The following is a 22,533-nucleotide window of genomic DNA, read 5'->3' as shown; positions in this document are numbered from 1 at the left end:
CTCTTATATGCAAGTGCTTTTAAAGGTGAATTTCAGAAGATATGCAGAAATCGAGAAAGTGCCCCTTATAGACTCCAGAGGGCTAAAAGCTAGAACGCTGGCTGCTGGAGAACACACCGTAAGAAAAGGAGGCAGCAACAGCTGAGCTGTATCAGTTTGGAGGAATGTGGGGCAACTGGTCAGTGCTGACCGGTTTTATACGTTTGAACTGATAACTAATGATTACGAGGGTTTTATGACCTAATTAATAACTATAAGCTCTGTATGAGAGTAGCCTTACACAGTACAGGTACAGTAGTACCCAGTACTGTGTCCTTGACACCTATTAAGTAACTATCTCTACTGTCCAGAGAAGAGGGCTTCCTACTAAATTGCTGTGAGGATTTGACTGCATCCCCAACTCACCCCATTCAAAAGTACTGGATGGAGCTCCAAGATCCATCATTCCAGAGAACACAGTTCCTCCACTGCTCCACAACTCAATGCTGCTGGGGGGCTTTATACCCCTCTACTAGCCCATGCCTGACATTAGTTAGCATGATGCCAATAGGGTCATGATGTATGGTGTATATTTTCCAGAGGATACGTCGTTGTTCCATGTATTGAGGTCAGAGACTAAAAGGCTCTTTTGGTCTCAGTGAAGCGGTAAAGATCACGGTAACCCTTGCTGAACGTGTTGGGCTGGGGAAGGGTAAAGTAAGGTATGTGGTTTGAAAATGTCACGCAGCCAGACACGCTAAACTGGGTTGCAAAAGGTCAAAAAATGAAAATGAAACAAACATTAGTAAAATTGCCGCCGCCTTACTTTCACGTCTGCAGCTCTACTGCAATAACACCCCTGTTCTTCAGAGGTTTCCTGCTTCTACTCTCAGGATATTTGCCAGGTTACCTCGGGACACAGTTTTCAAGATATTGACCTGGTTCCAACTTTAAATCGTACTTCATACCGATGAGACGCGGGCTTCTATTCGGCTTTTGGATAGGTCCAATAGTATTCGGACAGGAAGCGTCTGAACAAAACTAAGGTGGCCAAAACCCTCTCATAGGAATGAACTGAAACGTGTCCGTAAACTTAAAAAAAAAAAACTAAACTTCTCTGCAGGACACATTTTTCGTAAAACAGAAAAACAAAAAAAATCGTAAAACTAACAGTGTAGTTGAACTTGGATTTATGTTTTTTGTCAAATTATGTTTAGAGCTCACTGATGAGGTCACTCTCCCACACACCAGCTTTGCGAGTTTGTGAACAAAGCTTTGTTGGATAAGCTTTTACCACAAACACCTTTTGAGCTAAAGTTCTGACGTTCTACATTTTAGACAAAAGTTTGTGGACGCAGCTCTGCCTCAATGTAGCAACACCTTAGCAACCAACACCTGTTGGTTAGCCTCAATCACGCTCGCAGTTTCTGAAGTCTCTAGTTCCAAAGACTGAAGCGGAACGTCAAGGTGAAGTCTAGCAGTGTTATTCAACAGCTCAATGTCAGGAAGGAGAAAAACACCAACCAGCTGCTCCTGTTTACAACAGAAACTGAGACATGAGCGCCCTCACAGCTGCGTTTATCAGGATGTTAGATAAGCTGAGATAGAAATCAGGTGACCTCAGGAAACAAACCTCGCGGTTTAGAGCTAAACCAGCCTCAGGTGAGGTCTTACTGGTATCTGTGGTGATCAACTGACAGCCAAAACCCGCCACAGTCTTCTGCTTCTCCAACTGACACACACTCACACACACTAGAGCTGGGCGAAAAAAATTGTATATCAAGATATTAAAAGACATTTTTTACGATCTACGATATTTATTACAATATTTCGTCATGTAGACAAATATCTGCTATCCAAAATCTGCTATCCAAATACTCTCCCGTACTGAGTATTGTGATTTATGTGAAGATAATCAGTGCTCTTTAATATTATTGATATTCACAATACACTCAGAAACATAGGGATGCACCGATACCACTTTCCTTTCCAATACCGATACCGATATCAACTCTAACTTAAATACTCAATAGACGGCTATAAATCCTGATACTTCTTAAAAACTGGTTAAATAACGGCACATCTGAAACGTTTCAGAGCTATGAAACAATGCAGTAAGCAAGTAGGGAAGCATAATCTTGCTAAGCTCGACTAAACAGCTTTTTTTTGTGTTTAAAATTCACATTTCAGTACAAGAACACGTCTTTACGGAAAGAAATACTAAACTAAATGAAAATACCAAAAGATTGACAGCCTGATTTTGTCTGGTAGCTAACGTTAGCATTTTAGATACACATTTAGATATTTAGATACACAACGATTGGGGGGGGGGGGGGGGTATTTTTTTTTTTGCCATTTTGATGCCACTGCCAATCATTCTGCGATCTGAAACTAAATCATGAAATGTAAAGTTTTTTTTTTTGTTTCGTAATACACAATATTTATCACGATACAAAATGTAAATTACAGACTAAAAATTGACTGACTTCAATACTCGATAGTCGGCTAGAAATCCTGATACTCCTTAAAAAGAACAGCACGTACTGGTTGAGAGCTATGAAACAAGCATAATGTTGCTGAGCTCGACTAAACAGCTTTTTATTTGGTGTTTAAAATTCACATTTCATTACAAGTACACGTCTCTACGTAAACAAATACTAAACTTCAGGCCTTAAAACAAGCTGCTTAAGCTCAACTTTTGGTTTTAGAAGCAAAATAAACACCAGATGCAAAGAAAAAGTGCTAAAAGTTCCATTAAAAGTCTTTAAGTGTTTAATGGTAATAATTATTTTTGACTGTATCGTTAAACGTTTAGTTTTATAAAGTATGCAAAGTTTACAGCATCAGTACGCTTCATGATATCGGTGCTCTCTATTGCTGATACCGGTACTGTGTGTATGTGCCGGTATCGGGGTTGATACCGATACAGTATCAGTGCAACACGACGTGAACGCATATTGTGTACGATAACGAATTTTATGCGGTTACGATAAAATGTTGTCATATTGCGCAACTCTACCACACACAGATGTTCACACAGCTGGACAGGTGTTCTCTGTGGGATCTAAGGCAGGATAAGTAACAGCTGCTTGCACCTGTCTACTCATTCCTACAGTATATCGGATGTAAGTTTTCCGTGTGGAAACCATTTTTCCGTATTTGGATTTTAGTTTTGGCCAAAGAACCAATCAGAGTTAGCAACACGAGACAATTCCACTAGTTCATCACACAGTGCCTCCCTGAAACACACCAGCACCCGTGCTAATCAACGCGTCAAGTCAACGCGTCAAGACCCACCGCCCAACACACACCTGCTAGCTTAAGCTCCCACATTCCTTCGAGTCGTTTCCTCGTTATTCCTGGATCTGTTCGCTTTCACAAAACCCTCTGCCATGTTGTCAAATTTGCAACCAGAGTCTGCGCAGTAGAGACCAGAAGCCTACTCATTCAATAGACCCGCCACTTCTCCCAGATTAAGCGTGTCTCAGACCGTCTTCAGTGAGCTTCCAGTGCAGAAGCAGAGTGCAGATTTCCCCCTGTATTCCCAGTTTGTCCGGTAAGTGGACGGATGCTCCAACAGTAAAATGGAGCTCATGGTAGTTCCTCTACAGCTCAGCTCCTCCATCTACTGAACAGAAAGGACGCCATGCAGACCCTGCTGCAGACGACCGGCCTCTTCCAGCCAAGGCTGTCTGTCAATCACTGCATTCCTACTCACGATATATAGAATCTCAATGGGCCGATATCAGCAGTGGGAGAACTAACTGCTGGAATTTGGAGACACTGGAGATGGAGAGACAGTTTAGAGGAGGACAATTAGCAATTATTTCATCATTGAAATATATGAGAATGGGCGGAGCTACACATCTTACTGCAACCAGCCAGCAGAGGCACTTGACCTGTAGTGGCTTCACCTGAGAGATCTACACAGCTGAATCACCACCTCCTCAGACTGATACTTCTTTACAGCTACAGAGAAATCAAGCAGGACAACGTTCCTCATCCATCAGGCTGGACCACTCCCCAAGGACGGCCTCACTACTTACCGAGCCGGCAGCTCGTTAACATCGACGAGCTCACCTCTGGACTTCAGACTAAGCGCTCAGCTTCTGTTAGCAACTCAATCAAGCTGAAAACTCAAAACTGCACAAAAACCCTGGACTCATTTCACTGTGACAGTTTTTAATTGCATTTCTATATTTTGTTAAATTATCATGACCTCACTACTGTTTTTGCAATATAGTCAGTGCAATATTCTTCTGTAAATAACTCCAGGCCTGTGCAATAACTCATTGCTACCTCACTAGCATTTCCGGTAATACAATGTGTTCTTCTTATACATTTTTTAAATAATTTGTGTAGAGTGTATATGTATAGCACTTTTGCTTAAATTTTTTTTTTTGGTTTATATGTACATGCGTTTTTATTTATTTTGCTTTTGTTTATTAATTTTTGTTTATATGTACATGCGTTTTTATTTATTTTGCTTTTGTTTATTAATTTTTGTTTATATGTACATGCATTTTTATTTATTTTGCTTTTGTTTATTAATTTTTGTTTATATGTACATGCATTTTATTTATTTTGCTTTTATTTCTTAATTTTTGTTTATATGTACATGCATTTTTATTTATTTTGCTTTTGTTTATTAATTTTTGTTTATATGTACATGCATTTTTTTATTTAGCTTTTATTTATTAATTTTTGTTTATATGTACATGCATTTTTATTTATTTTGCTTTTATTTATTCTTTTTTGTTTATATGTACATGCAATTTTATTTATTTTGCTTTTATTTATTCTTTTTTGTTTATATGTACATGCATTTTTTTTATTTTGCTTTTGTTTATTAATTTTTGTTTATATGTACATGCATTTTTATTTATTTTGCTTTTATTTATTCTTTTTTGTTTATATGTACATGCATTTTTATTTATTTTGCTTTTATTAATTTTTGTTTATATGTACATGCATTTTTATTTATTTTGCTTTTATTTATTAATTTTTGTTTATATGTACATGCATTTTTATTTATTTTGCTTTTATGTATTAATTTTTGTTTATATGTACATGCATTTTTATTTATTTTGATTTTATTTATTGTGTGTAAGCACCATTGGATTTCCTCAATTCCTCAATTTCCTCAATTTCATTGTACACTGTGCAATCACAGTAAAAGTATCTTATCTTATCTATGTTGTTGCTGCTGCTGCCACCAAGACCACCAGACTGATCGAACCAGCTGACTGCCAACTGCCAATCTGACATAGGCCTCATTGGAGACCCACAAACTTTAGACCAGACCAAGGCTTTTTTCCTTCTCCATATGACCAACACAAGCCATATACCAGAGAATACCAGAGCTGCACATTACGAGGTCCTTCACTGAAGATAGAAGCTGGGAACTGTACCGTCTGATAGAACTTCATAAGCTTCAGAGATCTCCTTAAATCTTCTCTCAGCCTCTTCTTTGTTTTCTGGGTTTTTATCTGGATGCCATTTTAAGGCCAATTTTCTGTACCTGTAAAGAACACAACACACATTAACACACACACATTAACACACACATTAGGCTGCAGTACACTCTTTAAAATCAAGCTGCTTCAGATGGACCACTCTTGGCTCCATAGAGAAGCATGTCTGTAATGCATGTCTAGAAGAGGGTCACTGCAGTGCTGGGAATGACCCACCACCCAAATACCACCTGCTCTGTGGTGGTCAGTCCTGACCACTGAAGAACAGGGGAACAGTCTGGAATTATAAAACTACAGAGTGCTCCTATATGGACATTGGAGCTGATCTAATGGGCTGAGATCATCCTAATACATATAATAATAATATATTATGTATATAATAATAACAACAACAACAACAACAATAATAATAATAATAATAATAATAATAATAATAATAATAATCATGACAACTACAACTTGCCACTCCTAGACAGGATTTATTCATAGGTAATTTGGTAAAGCCCATGGATCTTTATGGAACCATCAATACTTAAAGAACCTATCAATGCATAAATGGACCATTGCCTGGTTAACCGGTCCTATTTTATGGAAATACCAGGTGTCTGTTGTTTTTTTAACAGACCAAGACCACCGGGGCTCTAATCAGCACTAATAGAGTTACGTAGAGGATCGCAGGTGCTAAAAATATTTACTATATGATCACAGACCATCAGATCTTCACAACAGTTCCTTCACGAGAGAAGCAAACGCACCCATATACTTTATTAATTTATAAACACAATGTTTATGTGTCTGTGATTGCAGAGCATTTCTACTGGTCAATTCATCAACGAATGTAACCAATGCAACCAGAAATTGGAGTGTCAAAAAGCAGAAAAATGGAGATACAAGGTTTTTGGGAGTCAATGATGATGTAGACCCTCCGTAACCTCTTTTTCTAAGAGTGTAGCCTTGACCCTGGACCAGACATTGGGGTGCCGGTGGACTCAGCGTTTCTGCAGCTCCACAGTCCGATGTATACAAACACCAGAGTCAGCAGTGCTAAAGCAGCAGGACCAAACCAAACACGCTCTATAGAGGGGGGATTTACTCCTAGCCCACCTCGGACCTCAGGGTCCAACGCGATGGCCTCGTGCTCCAGCAGACCCCCCTACTCTTTTTTACTCAGCGTGAGCGTACAGAACGGGGTTCTATAGAGAAAAAGAAAAGAACGGTCCGCTGCTCTATTGAGGGGATGAATATGGCTGATGGTCTTTTGGGTAAAATATCTACAGAAGTTGGAAGTCTACAAAAGCTCTCCTGAACGCAGCGCTTTCCAGCCGGGTCTGAATGGAGGCCTGTGGATGGAAGAATGGCGCTCAGTGCCAGAGCAGCAGATCCATACAAGTGGCATTCGTTCAGAAGCACAAAACATGTCCAAATATTTGTGGACACCGCTTCTAATGAATGGATTCAGCTACTTTAAGTCGCACCCATTGCTGAAACACACACAGCTTTAGTCCTTGTAGAGAAGTACCGCCAATAGAATAGGACTCTCTGCAGGAGCAGATAACCACTGTTGAAGCTATTGGCACCATGCATGGGCTAGAAAGGGGTGTAAAGCCCCCCAGCATTGAGCTGTGGAGCAGTGGAGGAACTGTGTTTTCTGGAATGATTAATGGTGGAGCTCCATCCAAGACTTTCTTTCAGCTGTTGAGGCTGAATGCAACCAAATCCTCACAGAAATGGTCTAGTAGAAAGCCTACTTCCCAGGACAGTAGAGACAGTCACTCCAACAAAATCAGGATCAACTCTTTTTAATACCCTTGATTTCAGAAGAAACAGTGAATGAGCAGGTGTCCCAATACTTTTGTCAATTTAGAGTATGACCTTCTGCAGCAGAGGTGCCGCTGAGAAGCGGAGAACGACAAGGGCAGAGAGATAAAATAAGGACGAGGTGAATCAACTGTAAAAACCCTCCAGACACCAGCGCCGAGAGGGCTAGCCGAGCCCGGCCGGACCCGGGGTGAAGTGGACTCACAGCACTCGTTTATTCAGAGTTAAAATGAGCTCATTACGTCCACGCTAACGTCTGCGGGACACTAAAAATAGCCGAACCGCCAGCAGACGAGGGCTACTCACGCTTTCTTGATGTCGTCTGGAGACGCGTCCCGCTGAACACCCAGGACGTGGTAGTAGTCCCCCATGGCTCAGCACTGCTGGAGCTTCAGGGTTGAGTTCAGCACCCAGTGGCCCTGCACAGAGAGCGCGAGAGGAAGCGAGAGAGCGCGAGAGCACAAGAGAGAGCAGCAGTATAAGAACGTGAGGGGACAGAAATAGAGTAAGAGAGAATGTGATGAGAGAGAGAGAGAGCGTGAGAGCACAAGAGAGAATGCGACAGTAAGAGAGAGCATGAGAGTGAGAGAAAGCGCGAGAGTAAGAGAGTGAGAGCAAGAGAAAGCAACAGTTTACGAATGCCAGTCAGCGAGAGTTAGTGAATAAGTGCACAAGAGAGAAAGTAAGAAAGTGAAAACATGAGAGAAAAAGTGAGAGAGAGTGGAAGCGTGAGAGTAAGAAAAAGAGCACGAGTGAGAGAGAGCAAGAGTGAGAGAGAGAGAAAGCAAGAGTGAGAGAGAGTGAAAGCAAGAGTGAGAGAGAGTGAAAGCAAGAGTGAGAGACAGCAAGAGTGAGAGTGAGAGAAAGCAAGAGTGAGAGAGAGAGAGAGAGAGTGAGAGAGAGAATTAGAGATGGTCACCTTTGCAGATTTGGGACAGTAACAGTGAGAGAACTGACGTGCAGAACAGATGGGGAAGTGATCCGGAATCAATGGTTTTACTGTCTGATCCTAAACAGCCCCGCCCCCTTAACTCCCCCCACCCCCCCGTTCCCCTTCTCCATCACAGATCCTCCGCAGGCAGAGCGTCTCCAGCTCTGCTTATTTCACTCCAGTCCTCCGAACACGGGCTGCGTTACTCAATCGCTGGATCACTATTATTATTATTATTATTATTATTATAGATGGACCCTTAAAGACCGAATGCTTTACTGTAACTAAAGCTTGAAACATGTATTATAATGTAAAAAAAAGATTATTAATGGAATCATATGTAAAATGTCTAATGTTAAAATAAAATAAATAATAAAACCAAAAAATAATAAATAAAGTAAAATAAAACAAGAAAGCTGCATATAAGGTGAAGTGCCTTTTCCAGCTAATGATTATTTTCATTATGGATTATGGATTAATCCGCTCATTATTTTCTCCATTAATCGATTGTTGTTGTTGTTTTTCATTTTTTCTAACCAGTTTACCACTGAAACTCTAATAAATAATAAATAAATAATAAATAGTCTTGACCCTGTGTGCTTTTGAGCTGATTATAATCTCAAAACGTCTCCAACAGTCCGATCCTCTTATCTCCGTCTCTTTCTTGTCATCAGTCAAGAACAATCTTCTCCATCACACAAAAATCTTGTATCTCTATTTTTAACATGTTTAACATTTTTTACATGCCATCTTCAAACACAACCCAAAGAGGCCGCTCAGCTCGTCCACGTTTTAGCTCTGGTCCAGATGTTCTCCACACTGCAGACGGTCTGAATGCTGCCATTCAGTCGTCGTGTCACATGTCTATGTGAATGACCAGCTCTGTGCCGCCTGACCACGCAGCTCCTCCACACTTTCACTAAAAAGCCCTTCAGAACCAGACTGGGACGCTGGAACGAGCTAAAAGGAATCAGTTCAGAACCTTCCTCTTCTCTCAGTACTACCTTCCTTCCATACGTGTTCCGGTCCCACTGTTTAAAGCACCCTTATAGGGCTACATTAGGGCTGGGCGATATGGTAAAAATACTACATCACAATATTTTATCACAATATTTTATCACGATACATAATCACAGACTAAAAATGATTTTCTTATAAACTACTATAGAAATAAATCGAGGGCTGAATCGATTATTCGAGTAACTCGAACAAATGCAATAAACAAGGTTTTGTTTAATTAATGTCACCAAAGTCCATCTATTTTAAACATCCCCGCTATTGCATTACTCCCGCTTTGTAGAGGCTACTGCACAGCTCCGGTCTCATTGTATTACGCAGGCTGTTATAACTGACGAGCGATTTATTTCGCTCGCTATGTCAGTAGTGGAAAATGAAGATACCGGAGTGTGGGACCGTCAGTGCTGCAGCACCTGAACCGAAAGCCTCCTCACGTAAACTGCACTTCTCCAGGCGAGGTTTATGGTTGCTACCTGAGTGACTTCAATATTACTTTATTATCCTTGTTTATTAACTAAATATAACAATGCCATAACACATATAAATGTACTAAATTGCTTTTATTTATTTGTCACTAAAATAATAAATAATTGTGCAGGACCCTGACACAGCATTCAAATTCAAAATAAAAGTCGAACTTTTTAAAATATATTAAAATAAATAAAAGATATCACCCACCATAACTAAATTTATCATGATCGTGTCAGGCCCTTGTTATTGTGCCCTCCCCTGGGGCGATCTCGAGCCGCCGCCCACAGGCCCAAATAAGGACTTCCTGTTGGTTTTGGTTCATTTGTGTTGCTTCACTGTTCATTGTTTGTTCATGGGTTTCACCTGGGACTGGGAGTACTTAAGGAGCGTTATCCCCTTCGTTCACTGCCGTGAATTTACTCGCTTCCGACTTCGGTTCCAAGGCGACCCACGTTCAAGGCAGCACGCTGCAAAGTCAGGTTAGTTCGGCCTTGGCTTTTGATGTAGCGGCTGGTTCCCCAGCTACTCCTCTTTTGTTTACTGAGCGCTGCTCTGCCCTTAGTTTGATTACCCGCACCCCCCTCGTTGCCCGAGCATGGCTTGTAGTTTTCTGTTCTAGCCCCTTCCTTGGTTCTCCCCACGTTACGCTCTTTTCTCCACGCTCAGCTCCCTGCTCCTCCCAGTCCCAGGTTTGTTGTGGTTCAGTTTACGGTTGCTTCTCGTAGGTGCTGCACTTTGTTTGGTTAAGTCCATCTCTGCGAGTGTTCATCCCCTCTGGTCTGGCTGTACACGCCATGACAATACGATAGAATATTGCAATATTGCCCAGCTCTAGCAATACAAATGCAACCAATTATTACCACCATTATTATTATTATTATTATTATTACTACTACTATTAAAATTCTATTCAGTCAATCTGAGCTGCTTTTTCTAGTACTGTAACAGACAGGCTGTATCAGAAAATGCAATGGAAATGTGCTCTGTAGTACTGCAACGATCTACTGCTAAATAAGCATGTGCACGTGCATGTGCACACACACTCCTGGGGGTCTTTCCACCTGGCTTTTTTAATGCGGAAATTCAAACCGATTTGATTGGTCCGATCACCAAAAATGCATAATGTTAATGCCTGATCCTCTGACCCACAGACCCTCAGAGTGACTGGAGGTCACAGGGCAGACCCTCAGAGACTGAATTCTGAATCTTCCTGGCATAACCACCCTCAGAACCCATAGGAAACACGGCCCCGGTCAGCAGACTGAAGGCTGCAAATGGAGTACAGACCTAAATCAGGTGCTGAATGAATTAAACAGCACCTTAAAAACAAGCCGAGATAAACACAGCCGCCGAGGTGCTGAGTTACAGCTGCGGTGCACCGGTTCAGTCCTGCTCGTTTACTATTTTTAGCTGCTGTGCCCTTACAGACAAACGAGGAAGCGATCGCACCCCACCGTCCATCTGACCTTCCAACTGACCTACACTTAACGACCTCTCGACTGTAGGCCATCTCTCTGTCTCTGCATACTACTCAGCCTGTTCTTCAATGGTTCTTCAGGATTGCTGAATGCAATCAAATTCTCACAGCAAATCTCCTCCAGCCTTCTTCTCTGGGCAGTACAGACAGTTACTCTACAACCAAAGCAGGATCAGCTCTTTGAATACTTTTGATTTCAGAAGAAACAATGAGTAATGAGCAGGTGTCCCAATACTTTTGTCCAATAAGTGTACTTATTTATGTGATATGCTTCTGTGTTATGAACCGAATCGAATCTGGGGCCAGATGCGTCCGTCCAGGACATCACAGCTTGGCAGGCGCCCCTGAGGCTGTGCAGATTTCTTGCAGACAGGATCAGGACATCACATTTAGGATAGTATACTGCCCAGCCCTAATGGTGAGCGTGTGGATCCTGCAGAGTTCCTGCAGAGTTCCTGTAGAGCTCTCTTTCTTTTCTCAGGAGGGGTTTTTATTTGAATAGATTTTTAAGTGAGGCTTCATAAAGTTGCAAAGCAAATATGACTGAAATGCTGAACCTAACACATACTGCGGTCACTAAGACTGCATAAATACGCTCCCGCCAAATATGCAAATATTTACAAGCAGTCAAAACAGTGGGAACCTCTTTCAAGCTTCAGCACAATAAACATGACTGAACGACCGGTTCTGAAGCCAGTAGGACATCTTCAGGACGTGGCAGAACCGGAGATCCAGAGCAATAAAAGGAGGTGTTCATTATCTGTTATTATATCTGTCCTCTGCCCTGAAATCCCACATCGGTGCGTCCCCACGTCCTCACTTCCCTCCATCTGTCTCACTCTTGCAGATCGTAACCCTCTGTGAGCAGATGGGAGCTGACTGCTGAATCCTCTGCAGTGCGATTAGTGGTTTCCTCACACACACACACACACACACACACACACACACACACTGGGACATATTCACTGCATGTAAGCAAACACTACGGTCCAGTTGCTTAACAGGGGCCGAGCGACTCCTCCGCGCCTCGGCTCGTCCAGCCTAACTGAAGCTGGCGAATGTCACAGGGAGGGACTCGGCCTTCTCCGGTGTCAGGAGATAAGGAGGAGATAAGGTCAACTGCTGGAGGGCCGATTGTGTAGGCCAGTGTGTGTGTGTGTGTGATGGTAAGTAGAGCAGCCTGAACCCATTCTCAAATGAGCAAAAGTGTTTGTGGACACCTCTTCTAATGAAGGCATTCAGCTACTTTAAACTGCACCCATTGCTGACACGGATGTGCAAATGCACACACACACACATACAACGCTTGTCTAGTCCCTGTAGAGAAGTACTGCCAATAGAATAGGACCCTCTCTAGCAGATAAACATTGCTAAACCTTTTGGCACCATGCTGCCTAATAATGCCAGGCGTGGGCTAGTAGAGGGGTATTAAGCCCCCCAGCATTGAGGTCAACATCCTGACCTCACCAACGCAATGTGTTGTTGAATGCAATCAAATCCTCACAGCAATTGAAGTAAAGACAATTCCTCCAACAAAAGCAGGATCAGCTCTATCCAAAGCTTTGGGGGCGTGTTGGGGATGAAGAAGGGTTGTGATCATCCTGAGACACCTTGACCTTGGCTGAATGCAACCAAATCCTCACAGCAAATCTCTTTCAAAGTCTAGTAGAAAGTCTTCTTCCGTTTTAGAGACAGTTGCTCCAACAGCAGCAGGATCAACTCCTTTAAAACCTTTGATTTCCGAAGAAAGAGTGAATAATGAGCAGGTGTCCCAATACTTTTGTCCAATAAGTGTACTTATTTATATGATATGCTTCTGTATTATGAACCGAATCTGGGATTTATGATGGATCATTTGTGCAGCAGCTTTCAGCTTCATCCTGTGTGTGGTTTCACCAGTCCTGCTGGGAACAGATGTGGGTCGATCAGTCCCACAATCCCCTGGTTAAGGGCTACACACGTACAAGCCCACAGGAAAACCACAAGAGAACGAACACCATGAGTTCAGCCTCCACCTCCACCTCCATCTCTATCTCGCTTCCTCTTCACATCTAGCCTTTCTCCAAAACAGTAGCTTTGAGAAGGAGAAGGCCAGATGCTTCAGTCCAGGTCAGTGGACATCACAGCTTGGCAGGCGCCCCCGAGGCCGAATGAGGCCCATCTTGCGTCATAACCATCATATTCATCTTCTCCTTTTTTGGATAAGTTCAGTAACTGTAACACAGCAGGCCAGCGTCTCAGGCACGGTCAGGAACAACCAGCAAACTGTCCTGTTACAGTGACCTGGCTGCATGGGAAAAACACCATATGGACAAAAGTATTGGGACACCTGCTTATTGCCCATTGTTTCCTCTGAAATCAAGAGTATTAAAAAGAGCTGATCCTGCTTTTGTTGGAGTAACTGTCTCTACTAGATTTTGGAGGAGCACTGCTGTGAGGAGTTGATTGCATTCAACAACAAGAGCGTTAGTGAGGTCAGGATGCTGGATGATTATCACCACCCCACCTCATCATCCCCAACTCCTCATCCCAAAAGTACTGGATGAAGCTCCACCACCATCATTCCAGAGAGCACAGTTCTTCCACTGCTCCACAGCTCAATGATGCTGGGGGGCTTTATACCCCTCTACTAGCCCACGCCTGGCATTAGACAGCATGGTGCCAATAGCTTCTACAATGTTTATCTGCTCCACAGAGTATAAAGAGTCCAGAGATTTGCACATCTAGGTTGGCAGAAACAGGTGCACCTTCACTAATAGGTGTTAGGGATGCATCGATCCAGCTTTTTCAGTTACGATACCGATACTGATTCATAAACTTTGCATATTGGTTGATACCCGATACCTTTGCTGAATTAATAAACCATATATATATACACCTCATCATGTGGGAGAGACTTCAGGCATCAGGATAGACCTAAACATTACTTTACTTTGTAAACTACTTTGTAAACTTTGTAAAACCAAATCAAACTAACACAGATTTATAGATATTATCTATATACATATAGATGTACTTAATTGCTTTTACTTACTGGTTACTAAAATAATAAACAATGGTGCAGGACCCTGACACAGCTTTTAAATTCTAAATAGAAAAGCAGTCAAACTTCTTAAAATATATTCAAATAAATAAAAGGTATCGACCAAAACTGAAAATCAATAGCTTCAATTTTGTCAAATACAAAAATAAAGTCTAGCAGCTGAGCCAGAGAATAAATCAGTAACTTGGCTAAACATCTAAGCAGTAATCAATCATGTAAACATTTAGTTCAGTCTCACACCGACCAATTAAAGTGAAAGAGTCTGTTCGTTGGACTGACCTAATTATCTGATACCTGATCCAGCTAATTTTGTTAATATCGGGACCGATATCTGATCCTAATATCGGATCGGTGCATCTCTAGAAGGTGTGTCCACAAACATTTGGACACATAGAAGCACAGAGCAAAGAGAAAAGTCACAGGTTCCACTTAATTCATAGACATTAAGAGTCTTTAGAGGGAAAATTCTCTGTAGAGACATTTACTAATTATACAGTGGAGGTGAATGGATCCAGGCGTCAGTCGCCATGACTACGACACAGATACAGCCCATATTTTATTTCCTATCCAAACCCACCAGTGCAGCTACACGAGTCTTCTGAGTTTTATATGGAGTGATGATGATGATGATGATGATGATGAAGGTAAAATAGTGAATAGAGAATCTCAACTAATGCAGTTTTCTTTAGGGACTACTTTCTGTAGCCGCACTACACCCTGCAGCATGTATCCCTCCACCATTTTAATGATCTGATTTTAAAAGCAGGTTCTAGAGCCGAGCTCTTCTCAGAACTCTGGTAGAACAGTGTCTCAGGCATCAGGCAGCTTCTTCATCACCATTAGGTGAAGAACTTTCTGTGAGGAGCTTTTATTAGAGCTTCAGACGTCTGCTTCCCTTCACCTCCACTGTAGAACCACAGCTCTGACTGGGGGAGATTATCTAGAACCTCCACTGTAGAAGTACAGCTCTGACTGGGAGAGGTTATCTAGAACCTCCACTGTAGAACTCCAGCTCTGACTGGGGGAGCTTATCTAGAACCGAGCATTTCACACCAAACCCAAACCAGTGCAGCTACACGAGTCTTCTGAGTTTTATATGGAATGATGATGATGATGATGATGAGGGTAAAATAGTGAATAGAGAATCTGAACTAATCCAGTTTTCTTTAGGGACTACTTTCGGTAGCCGCACTACACCCTGCAGCAGGTTCTAGAGCCGAACTCTTCTCAGAACTCTGGTAGAACAGTGTCTCAGGCATCAGGCAGCGTCTTCATCACCATTAGGTGAAGAACTTTCCGTGAGGAGCTTTGAGAGGGTCAGACATCTGGGTCTGCTGACCACCACTGTGTGATTCACATCTTAACCGTTTAATTATGATGAAATTCCGGAAAGCTCCTGGACGCCCCCTATCAGTCCCGTTTCTATTCTCGTCTGTGACTATAAGAGCCCGTCTCTGCTGACATCAAAGGCGAAGGCAGGAAATGGTGCAAGAGCACATGGTGACACTGCACTGCATTCAGGTACGAGTTGCACACACAGCCCAGATCATTGGGCGGTTGATATTAACATACTGGCACCAAGCCCTCATACCTGCACCACCTCTAATTCCCAATGTCAATCCCAGGGACCCCAGTACTGGGTATGGGGTTCCCCCTAAAGCCTGCCCAGTGCCTCAGATCACGAACAGCAGTGAAAACCGCCTCAGCCTGAATGTGATGGGCCCAGTATTACAGGTCCTTGCAAAAGTGATAAAACCCCCCTCGTAAGTTTCAGCTGGATTAGAAATGATATGTAATTCTTTTTGTTTGATATTTTGTTCAAAACAATGATCAATCAAATTAATTAAATTACAGTTATGAAATATTATATTAAGTAAACTATTTCCCCTGGTGAACGACACTGCCCTAATGAGGACTGACCTAAAATTGGTCTCTAACTTAAAAAAAAAAAAAAACTCAACTTATGGATTCAAGTTGAATTTTAGTATCACCGGTCAGATCACCGGTCAGATCACTGGTCAGATCACCGGTCAGATCACTGGCCAGGTCTTATTAGAGATTCATGAGTTATAGACCAAGCTAGAAAAATGCTACTAAACAATATCTAAGCGTTTGGATATCCCAGTTAGCACCACACCAACCCAACTGTGAAGCACGGTGGTGGCAGCATCACACCACAGGGCTGCCTTCCCACAGTGAAGCCTGAGCCTCTATTTAAACCGAAGGATGCACAAATCTATGGTACAAAATACAGGGAGATACTCCAAGAGCGCCTCCTTCAGTTCTCGCTTGGGAGAAACCTCCCCTTCATCAGCAGGTCAATGATCCCAAACACAACATCTATCAACACAGGAGTGGCTGAACAATAAAAAGGTCAACGTTCTTTACTGGTCAAGTCAATGTCCTATCATGCGAGAACGGCGTCTCCGTCATTCCCACTCCAGAACCAGAACGCTGCTGCTGCACTATGGAGGTTTGGTGGTGGAGCTGCAGGAGGAGAACCTCTCTCCAGAACTGCTGCTGTGTAACGCTGCAGAACCCATAGAGTCATATTAGTGTAAAATCCTGTAGTATTACTCTACCGCCTCAGCCCACATGCTGCTCTAGCTTCTGGATCTCTCAGCTTGTCCAGAAACGCATGTGTACAGCTGTCCATGAGGGGGCGCTCAAAGCGTGGTTTATAGGACATCTCCAAACTGTGAATTAACCCACCCGTTCTCGGCTGCGCTAGCACTGCTTCCAACACAGGGATTATAAGGACTCCTTCGATAAATGTGAAACCAGCCTCCACCAATTGTGCTCTCTCAGACTCCGGCTGCTGATGGCAAAGCAGCATTGCTCGGGATGTGTACTCATGACCCCCAGGCCATAGTGGAATCGCTGAGACTGCCGAGCCACTCAGACCTCCTTATTTATATTTTATTATATTTATATAAAAGTACAGAAATTACACTTTTAACCTGTAGGGGGAGCCCAGGAGCGAAAAACACCAATTCTCAAACAAAACTGAAATTCCTCTGAACTGGTACGGCTGGCTGTAAACCACAGGAGGAAGGCCTAACACCAACGAGACACAGCTGGTTCATGTGAAACCCGTTCATGGAAATTAAGAGGTAGTTACAGTATTTGCAAATGTTTGCACAGGAAGCCGGTTATCAGACGTGGAGAAATTGCCTAGAACCGCAAACTGGCCAACAGTATTTTAAAAGAGCTCTGGAAGAACTACTGCACACCTTCTACCATCCACCAAACATGATCTAACTGACTGACTATTTAATATGAAGAAACTCTGCAATGACAAAAGTATTGGGACACCTGTTCATTCATCGTTTCTTCTGAAATCAAGGGCATTAAAAAGAGTTTCTTTTGTTGGAGTAACTGTCTCTACTGCCCAGGGAAGAAGGGAAGGAGCATTGCTGTGAGGATCTGATTGCATTCAGCGACCAGTGCATTATTAGTGAGGTCGAGATGTTGCTGAAGATATAGCTGAATGCATTCATTAGAAGGGGTGTCCACAAACATTTGGACATATAGTGAACTTAAAACAGATAGACTGATCCATTTAGTTTGGAGTGGAGAGTTGAGGACCGAAACAGTGTAAGAAGATACCTTACCTTCACCGTAACCATGGCTACCGTTCCCTTTCATTACAGATGTAAACAAAAGCTTCAGAGAGCCTTCCTGTCTGTCAGACTCTGAAAGGGTTTTAGCTAAATTTATTATGGTACATTTATGGTACAGAATACAGGGAGATACTACAAGACCGCCTCCTTAAGCCGCCTCCTTTTCGCTGGGAGAAACCTCCCCTTCATCAGCAGGTCAATGATCCCAAACACAACATCTATCAACACAGGAGTGGCTGAACAATAAAAAGATCAATGTTCTTTACTGGTCAAGTCAATGTCCTATCATGCGAGAACGGCGTCTCCGTCATTCCCACTCCGGGCCGGAACGCTGCTGCTGCACTATGGAGGTTTGGTGGTGGAGCTGCAGGAGGAGAACCTCTCTCCAGAACTGCTGCTGTGTAACGCTGCAGAACCCATAGAGTCATATTAGTGTAAAATCCTGTAGTATTACTCCACCACCTCAGCCCACATGCTGCTCTAGCTTCGGGATCTCTCAGCTTGTCCAGAAATGCATGTGTACAGCCGTCCATGAGGGGGCGATCAAAGCGTGGTGCCACATGCTGCTCTACCTTCAGATCAAGCTTCTGGAGCTCTCAGCTGAACGCTGACTCTATGGGTTTCACATCTCTGTATAAAAACCTACCGAACTTCAGTGTTTCCTTTAAACAACCTTGCTCAACTTCTGGTTTCAGAGATCGGAAAGCTTCCAAGACTTCTCCTGGACTTCTTCTCCAGAAGAACCCAGGCTGGAACAGACTGGCCGGTCTATAGTGTAATGTGAACGGTCCTTCAAACCCTGCTCTGGAGGACTGTTTACATCCCAGTTACTGGATAACTGGCAAATGTCAATCCTTTTAGGAGGGGAGAACCAAACGTGGTGTTAAAGACGAGGCAAAAACTTGGACTTTCTTGTTTTGAGAACTTTCCAGAAGCATCAGACGACCAGGCCGCCTACTGTTGCTACAACTAGAGCTGGGCAATATGACCCCAAATAAACAGAAAAAATAAAAAGTGCTAAAAGTTCATTAAATGTCGGTTTATTAATAATAATAACTATGTCTGACCAGCTTTTATGACAATATTTTGTGACGATATTCTTTTAGTTTCAGAATCAAAAGTAAAAATAAATAAATAAATAAAATAAAAAGTGCTATAAGTTCATTAATTGTCTGTTTAATAATTATTATTATTCATAATATTATTATTATTATTGTTGTTGTTGTTTTAGTTTCAGAACTAAAAATAAAAAACACCAGAATAAACACATTTAAACAAATTAAAAAGTGCTATAAGTTCATTAATTGTCTTTTTAATAATTATTATTATTCATACTAATATTATTATTATTATTATTATTGTTTTAGTTTCAAAACTAAAAATAAAAAACACCAGAATAAACACACTTACAAATAAATAAACAAATTAAAAAGTGATAAAAGTTTCAGAACAAAGTAATAATAATAAAAGAACAATGAGGAGGTGAGAACCAAGAGTGGTGTTAAAGACGTCAACAACTTGGATTTCCTTGTTTTGAGAACTTTCTAGAGGCATCAGACGACCAGGCCGCCTACTGCTGCTACAACTAGAGCTGGGCAATACGACGATATTTTATCATATCGTGATAAATGTTGTTATGGTGACAATATGCTCTTCTAAGCATACGGAGGAGACCGTTAGTGCTTAATAAACAGGTTTCATTACTAACAGTGTAATTAGACTGGGTTAATTACGAGACTTTAAGGTATCTTTAAATATCGTGATATAGAATTTTCACCATATCGCCCAGCCCTAGCTTCAACCAGGGTTTCTGGAAATGCTAGAACCCAAGAACCCAAGAACCCAGTGTAATACACACAGCAGAACATCCCCATAGTCTGGACCATCTTCCACTGAGAAGATACAGGAGCTATCTACCCATGCTTATCGGTGATGCTGATGAGCCCCCCAATGAGAACCCCCTGTCCCACACCTTTCAGGGGGTTCCTGCTCCAGCACACTACCTGCAGCTCCTCCAGGAAGGGCTTTCTCCAGCTGGACCAAGAGGGCTGGAGGCAGGGAGAGAACCAACACATGCAGGACAAAGGGGTTCTCCATATGCAGGACCAGGGTCCCAACCAGTGGACAAGAGCAGGAGCAGGAGCAGCATCAGCTCAGTGACCCCCCCCCCCCCCGACCCCCAGAACAGACAACGAACCTGCAGAGTCCTGCTTCCTGCGCTCGAGCGGAGATGCTCTTCAGCTTCCTTCTGCTCCTGGGCTGAGCGCCTCTTCTCGGACCCTAAAGGAAGACCCCAAAGCGCGGGGGAACAGAGGACCTCTCAGCTCGGACACAGAGAGAAAGTCACCTCGAGCTCCGACCGCTCCACAGCTGCCTGCATGAGCCGAGTCCGCGCGTGCGCACTGCCCCCTCTGCCCCACACTGCGCCTCTCTGCGCCACCGCCGCGCGTTCGCGCACATTCCACCGTGTCGTCACTTCCGGGGGAGGGGTTTGAGTTTGAGGTGATGCTTTTTTTTATTAATTATTTTATTTTATTATTTTATTTTATTTGAGTTTACTAAACTTCTTTAAATCACATATTTAATCATAAAAATATAAGTGCAATTTATAAATAACAATTGTGTATTATTATATATTCTATTATTATTATTTATATTCCATTATTATTAGATTTAAATTATTATTTTGTTGCCTGTACTTGCCTTGACAAAGTTGAATCTAATAGTATCTAATCTATTATTATTATTATTATTATTATTATTATTATTATTATTTTACTGTATTTTAGATTACAGATATTTTAGATCTTTCTAATATGCATTAAAACTGGTTCATAGTCCTCCCTTTCTTGCACTACCATGGTAACACATGGTAAATATAATGATACAATATTAGTAATATATATTCGAAAACCCTTTTTAAATATATATTATTAATATTATATTATATTAATATTATATTATTGTATCTTTTATACACAGAGGCAGCTGTGCTTTAATAAAAAGGGGATATACAGTGTGCCCACAGATAATATTAAAAAAATAATAACATTAAGAATGCAAAGCTAGGAATTAAGAATGTAATGTAAAATTAAAATAACTCCTAATAACTAACATTACTACAAGAGGTTATGACCATAAGATAAGATCATAAGAATTTGATTAATTCTACAAATAACATGAAAAAAACAATATTTTGATATTTAAAAGTAAATAAATTAAGAGATATATAAAATAATATAAATAATATAGAGTAATGTGAAACAAAATAATTAATTAAAAGTAAGGTCAAATAAAAATAAACCAAGCTAAATAACAACACAAGATGTGATGGCCATGATGTTTGATATATCTATAACACAATACAATAATTTAATTAATGATAAAAGTGACACAAGAAAAGTGATAATAGTTGTTATTATATTATAGTGTTTTCTTATTGCCTAATATTTGTATTATATAAGTTGTAGGAATTCATGATTTACCCCTCATTCAGTTTCATGGGTGGAACTTTTTAACCGGTATGTATTAATGTTGACATGTCTGGACAGTTTGTGACAGTACAAAAAGTATCATGTGACATATTGGAATTCTTTAAATTGATTTATTATTGAATTATATAAAACTACTAACATTTCAGGTGTACTGAGGTCTACATTTTCTTAAAAGTGTCAGCACGCCACCTGGTGTTCGAATAAAAACTACACACCCAAATGTAGCTGTTCTGTGTGTGTATGCATTGTTTATTAGGGCTCTGAGGTGGGTTTGTGAATTCAGTCACAGTAAACATTAAAGATTCACTGCTTCACCAACCACTGCTCACTGTCTTCTCTGGGTGGATTACATGGGTCTGTGGATGTTGTGGCCAAAATGTAGTCATCACATCCATTCTGGAAACTATTAAATGTTTCTATTGATTCTTGGTGGGCCTGTAATGATGTTGTATGGTCAGTAATGGTGGATTATCATCAATATATACAAGACATATAGAAGACCTGATTGTACATGATGGGTTTCCAACTGGAAACTGGTGATATTTAATGAAAACCATTCAGCCAAGTCCTATTAGGAAGCATCCATCAGGTTTTAATCCCCAAGATTTCTATTATTTTCTCAAACAAAGGGTTTCAGTTTCACTTTTTGGCAATTAATTCCCTAGTTAGAAAATTCACCTTAGAATTCACCTAAAATTATGCTTACATCAATGTTGCAAATACATATGCATTAACTGCACTAACACTAATATAATTATATAATATTAGTAATATATATTCGAAAACCCTTTTCAAATATATATTATTAATATTACATTACATTAATATTATATTATTGTATCTTTTATACACAAGTGCAGCTGTTTCACAGAGTGCTTTAATAAAAAGGGGTAGACAGTGTGCCCACAGATAATAAAAAAAAGCAACAATATTAGCTTTAGAGATTAATGTAAATAATATATAATAATGTGAAACAAAATCATTTATTAAAAGTAAGGTCAAATAAAATAAAAAAAAGCTAAATAACAATGACGCGATGGCCATAACATGATGATAAAATAATGTTATACATTCTAAAAAATAACATAAAAAACAACAATATTAGCATTAAATCAATTAAATCAATTAAGAGAGAAAAACGTGGAATAGAATAATTAAACTAAAAGTAAGGTCAAATGAAAATAAACTAAATGAAAATGCAAAATG

At 41.0% G+C, this 22,533-nt stretch overlaps 1 protein-coding gene across 1 annotated transcript in view; it reads right to left on the bottom strand.

Moving 5' to 3' along the window:
- dnajb6b (DnaJ heat shock protein family (Hsp40) member B6b) overlaps positions 1-20,243 on the bottom strand; it is a 32,067-nt gene extending 11,824 nt beyond the window's left edge. Inside the window, exons 1-3 of the mRNA XM_072688687.1 lie at positions 20,031-20,243; positions 7,578-7,690; positions 5,391-5,500 (exon numbers count right to left, since the gene is read on the bottom strand). Of these exons, the coding sequence (XP_072544788.1) occupies positions 5,391-5,500; positions 7,578-7,642 (175 nt within the window). The 5' untranslated portion in view covers positions 7,643-7,690; positions 20,031-20,243. The remainder of the gene's footprint in view (positions 1-5,390; positions 5,501-7,577; positions 7,691-20,030) is intronic.
- Between the last annotated feature and the right edge of the window lie 2,290 nt (positions 20,244-22,533).

The sequence above is a fragment of the Salminus brasiliensis genome, chromosome 9 (assembly GCF_030463535.1).
Source record: "Salminus brasiliensis chromosome 9, fSalBra1.hap2, whole genome shotgun sequence".
Taxonomy (NCBI): Eukaryota; Metazoa; Chordata; class Actinopteri; order Characiformes; family Bryconidae; genus Salminus; species Salminus brasiliensis.
This window is presented reverse-complemented; position numbering and strand designations above follow the sequence as displayed.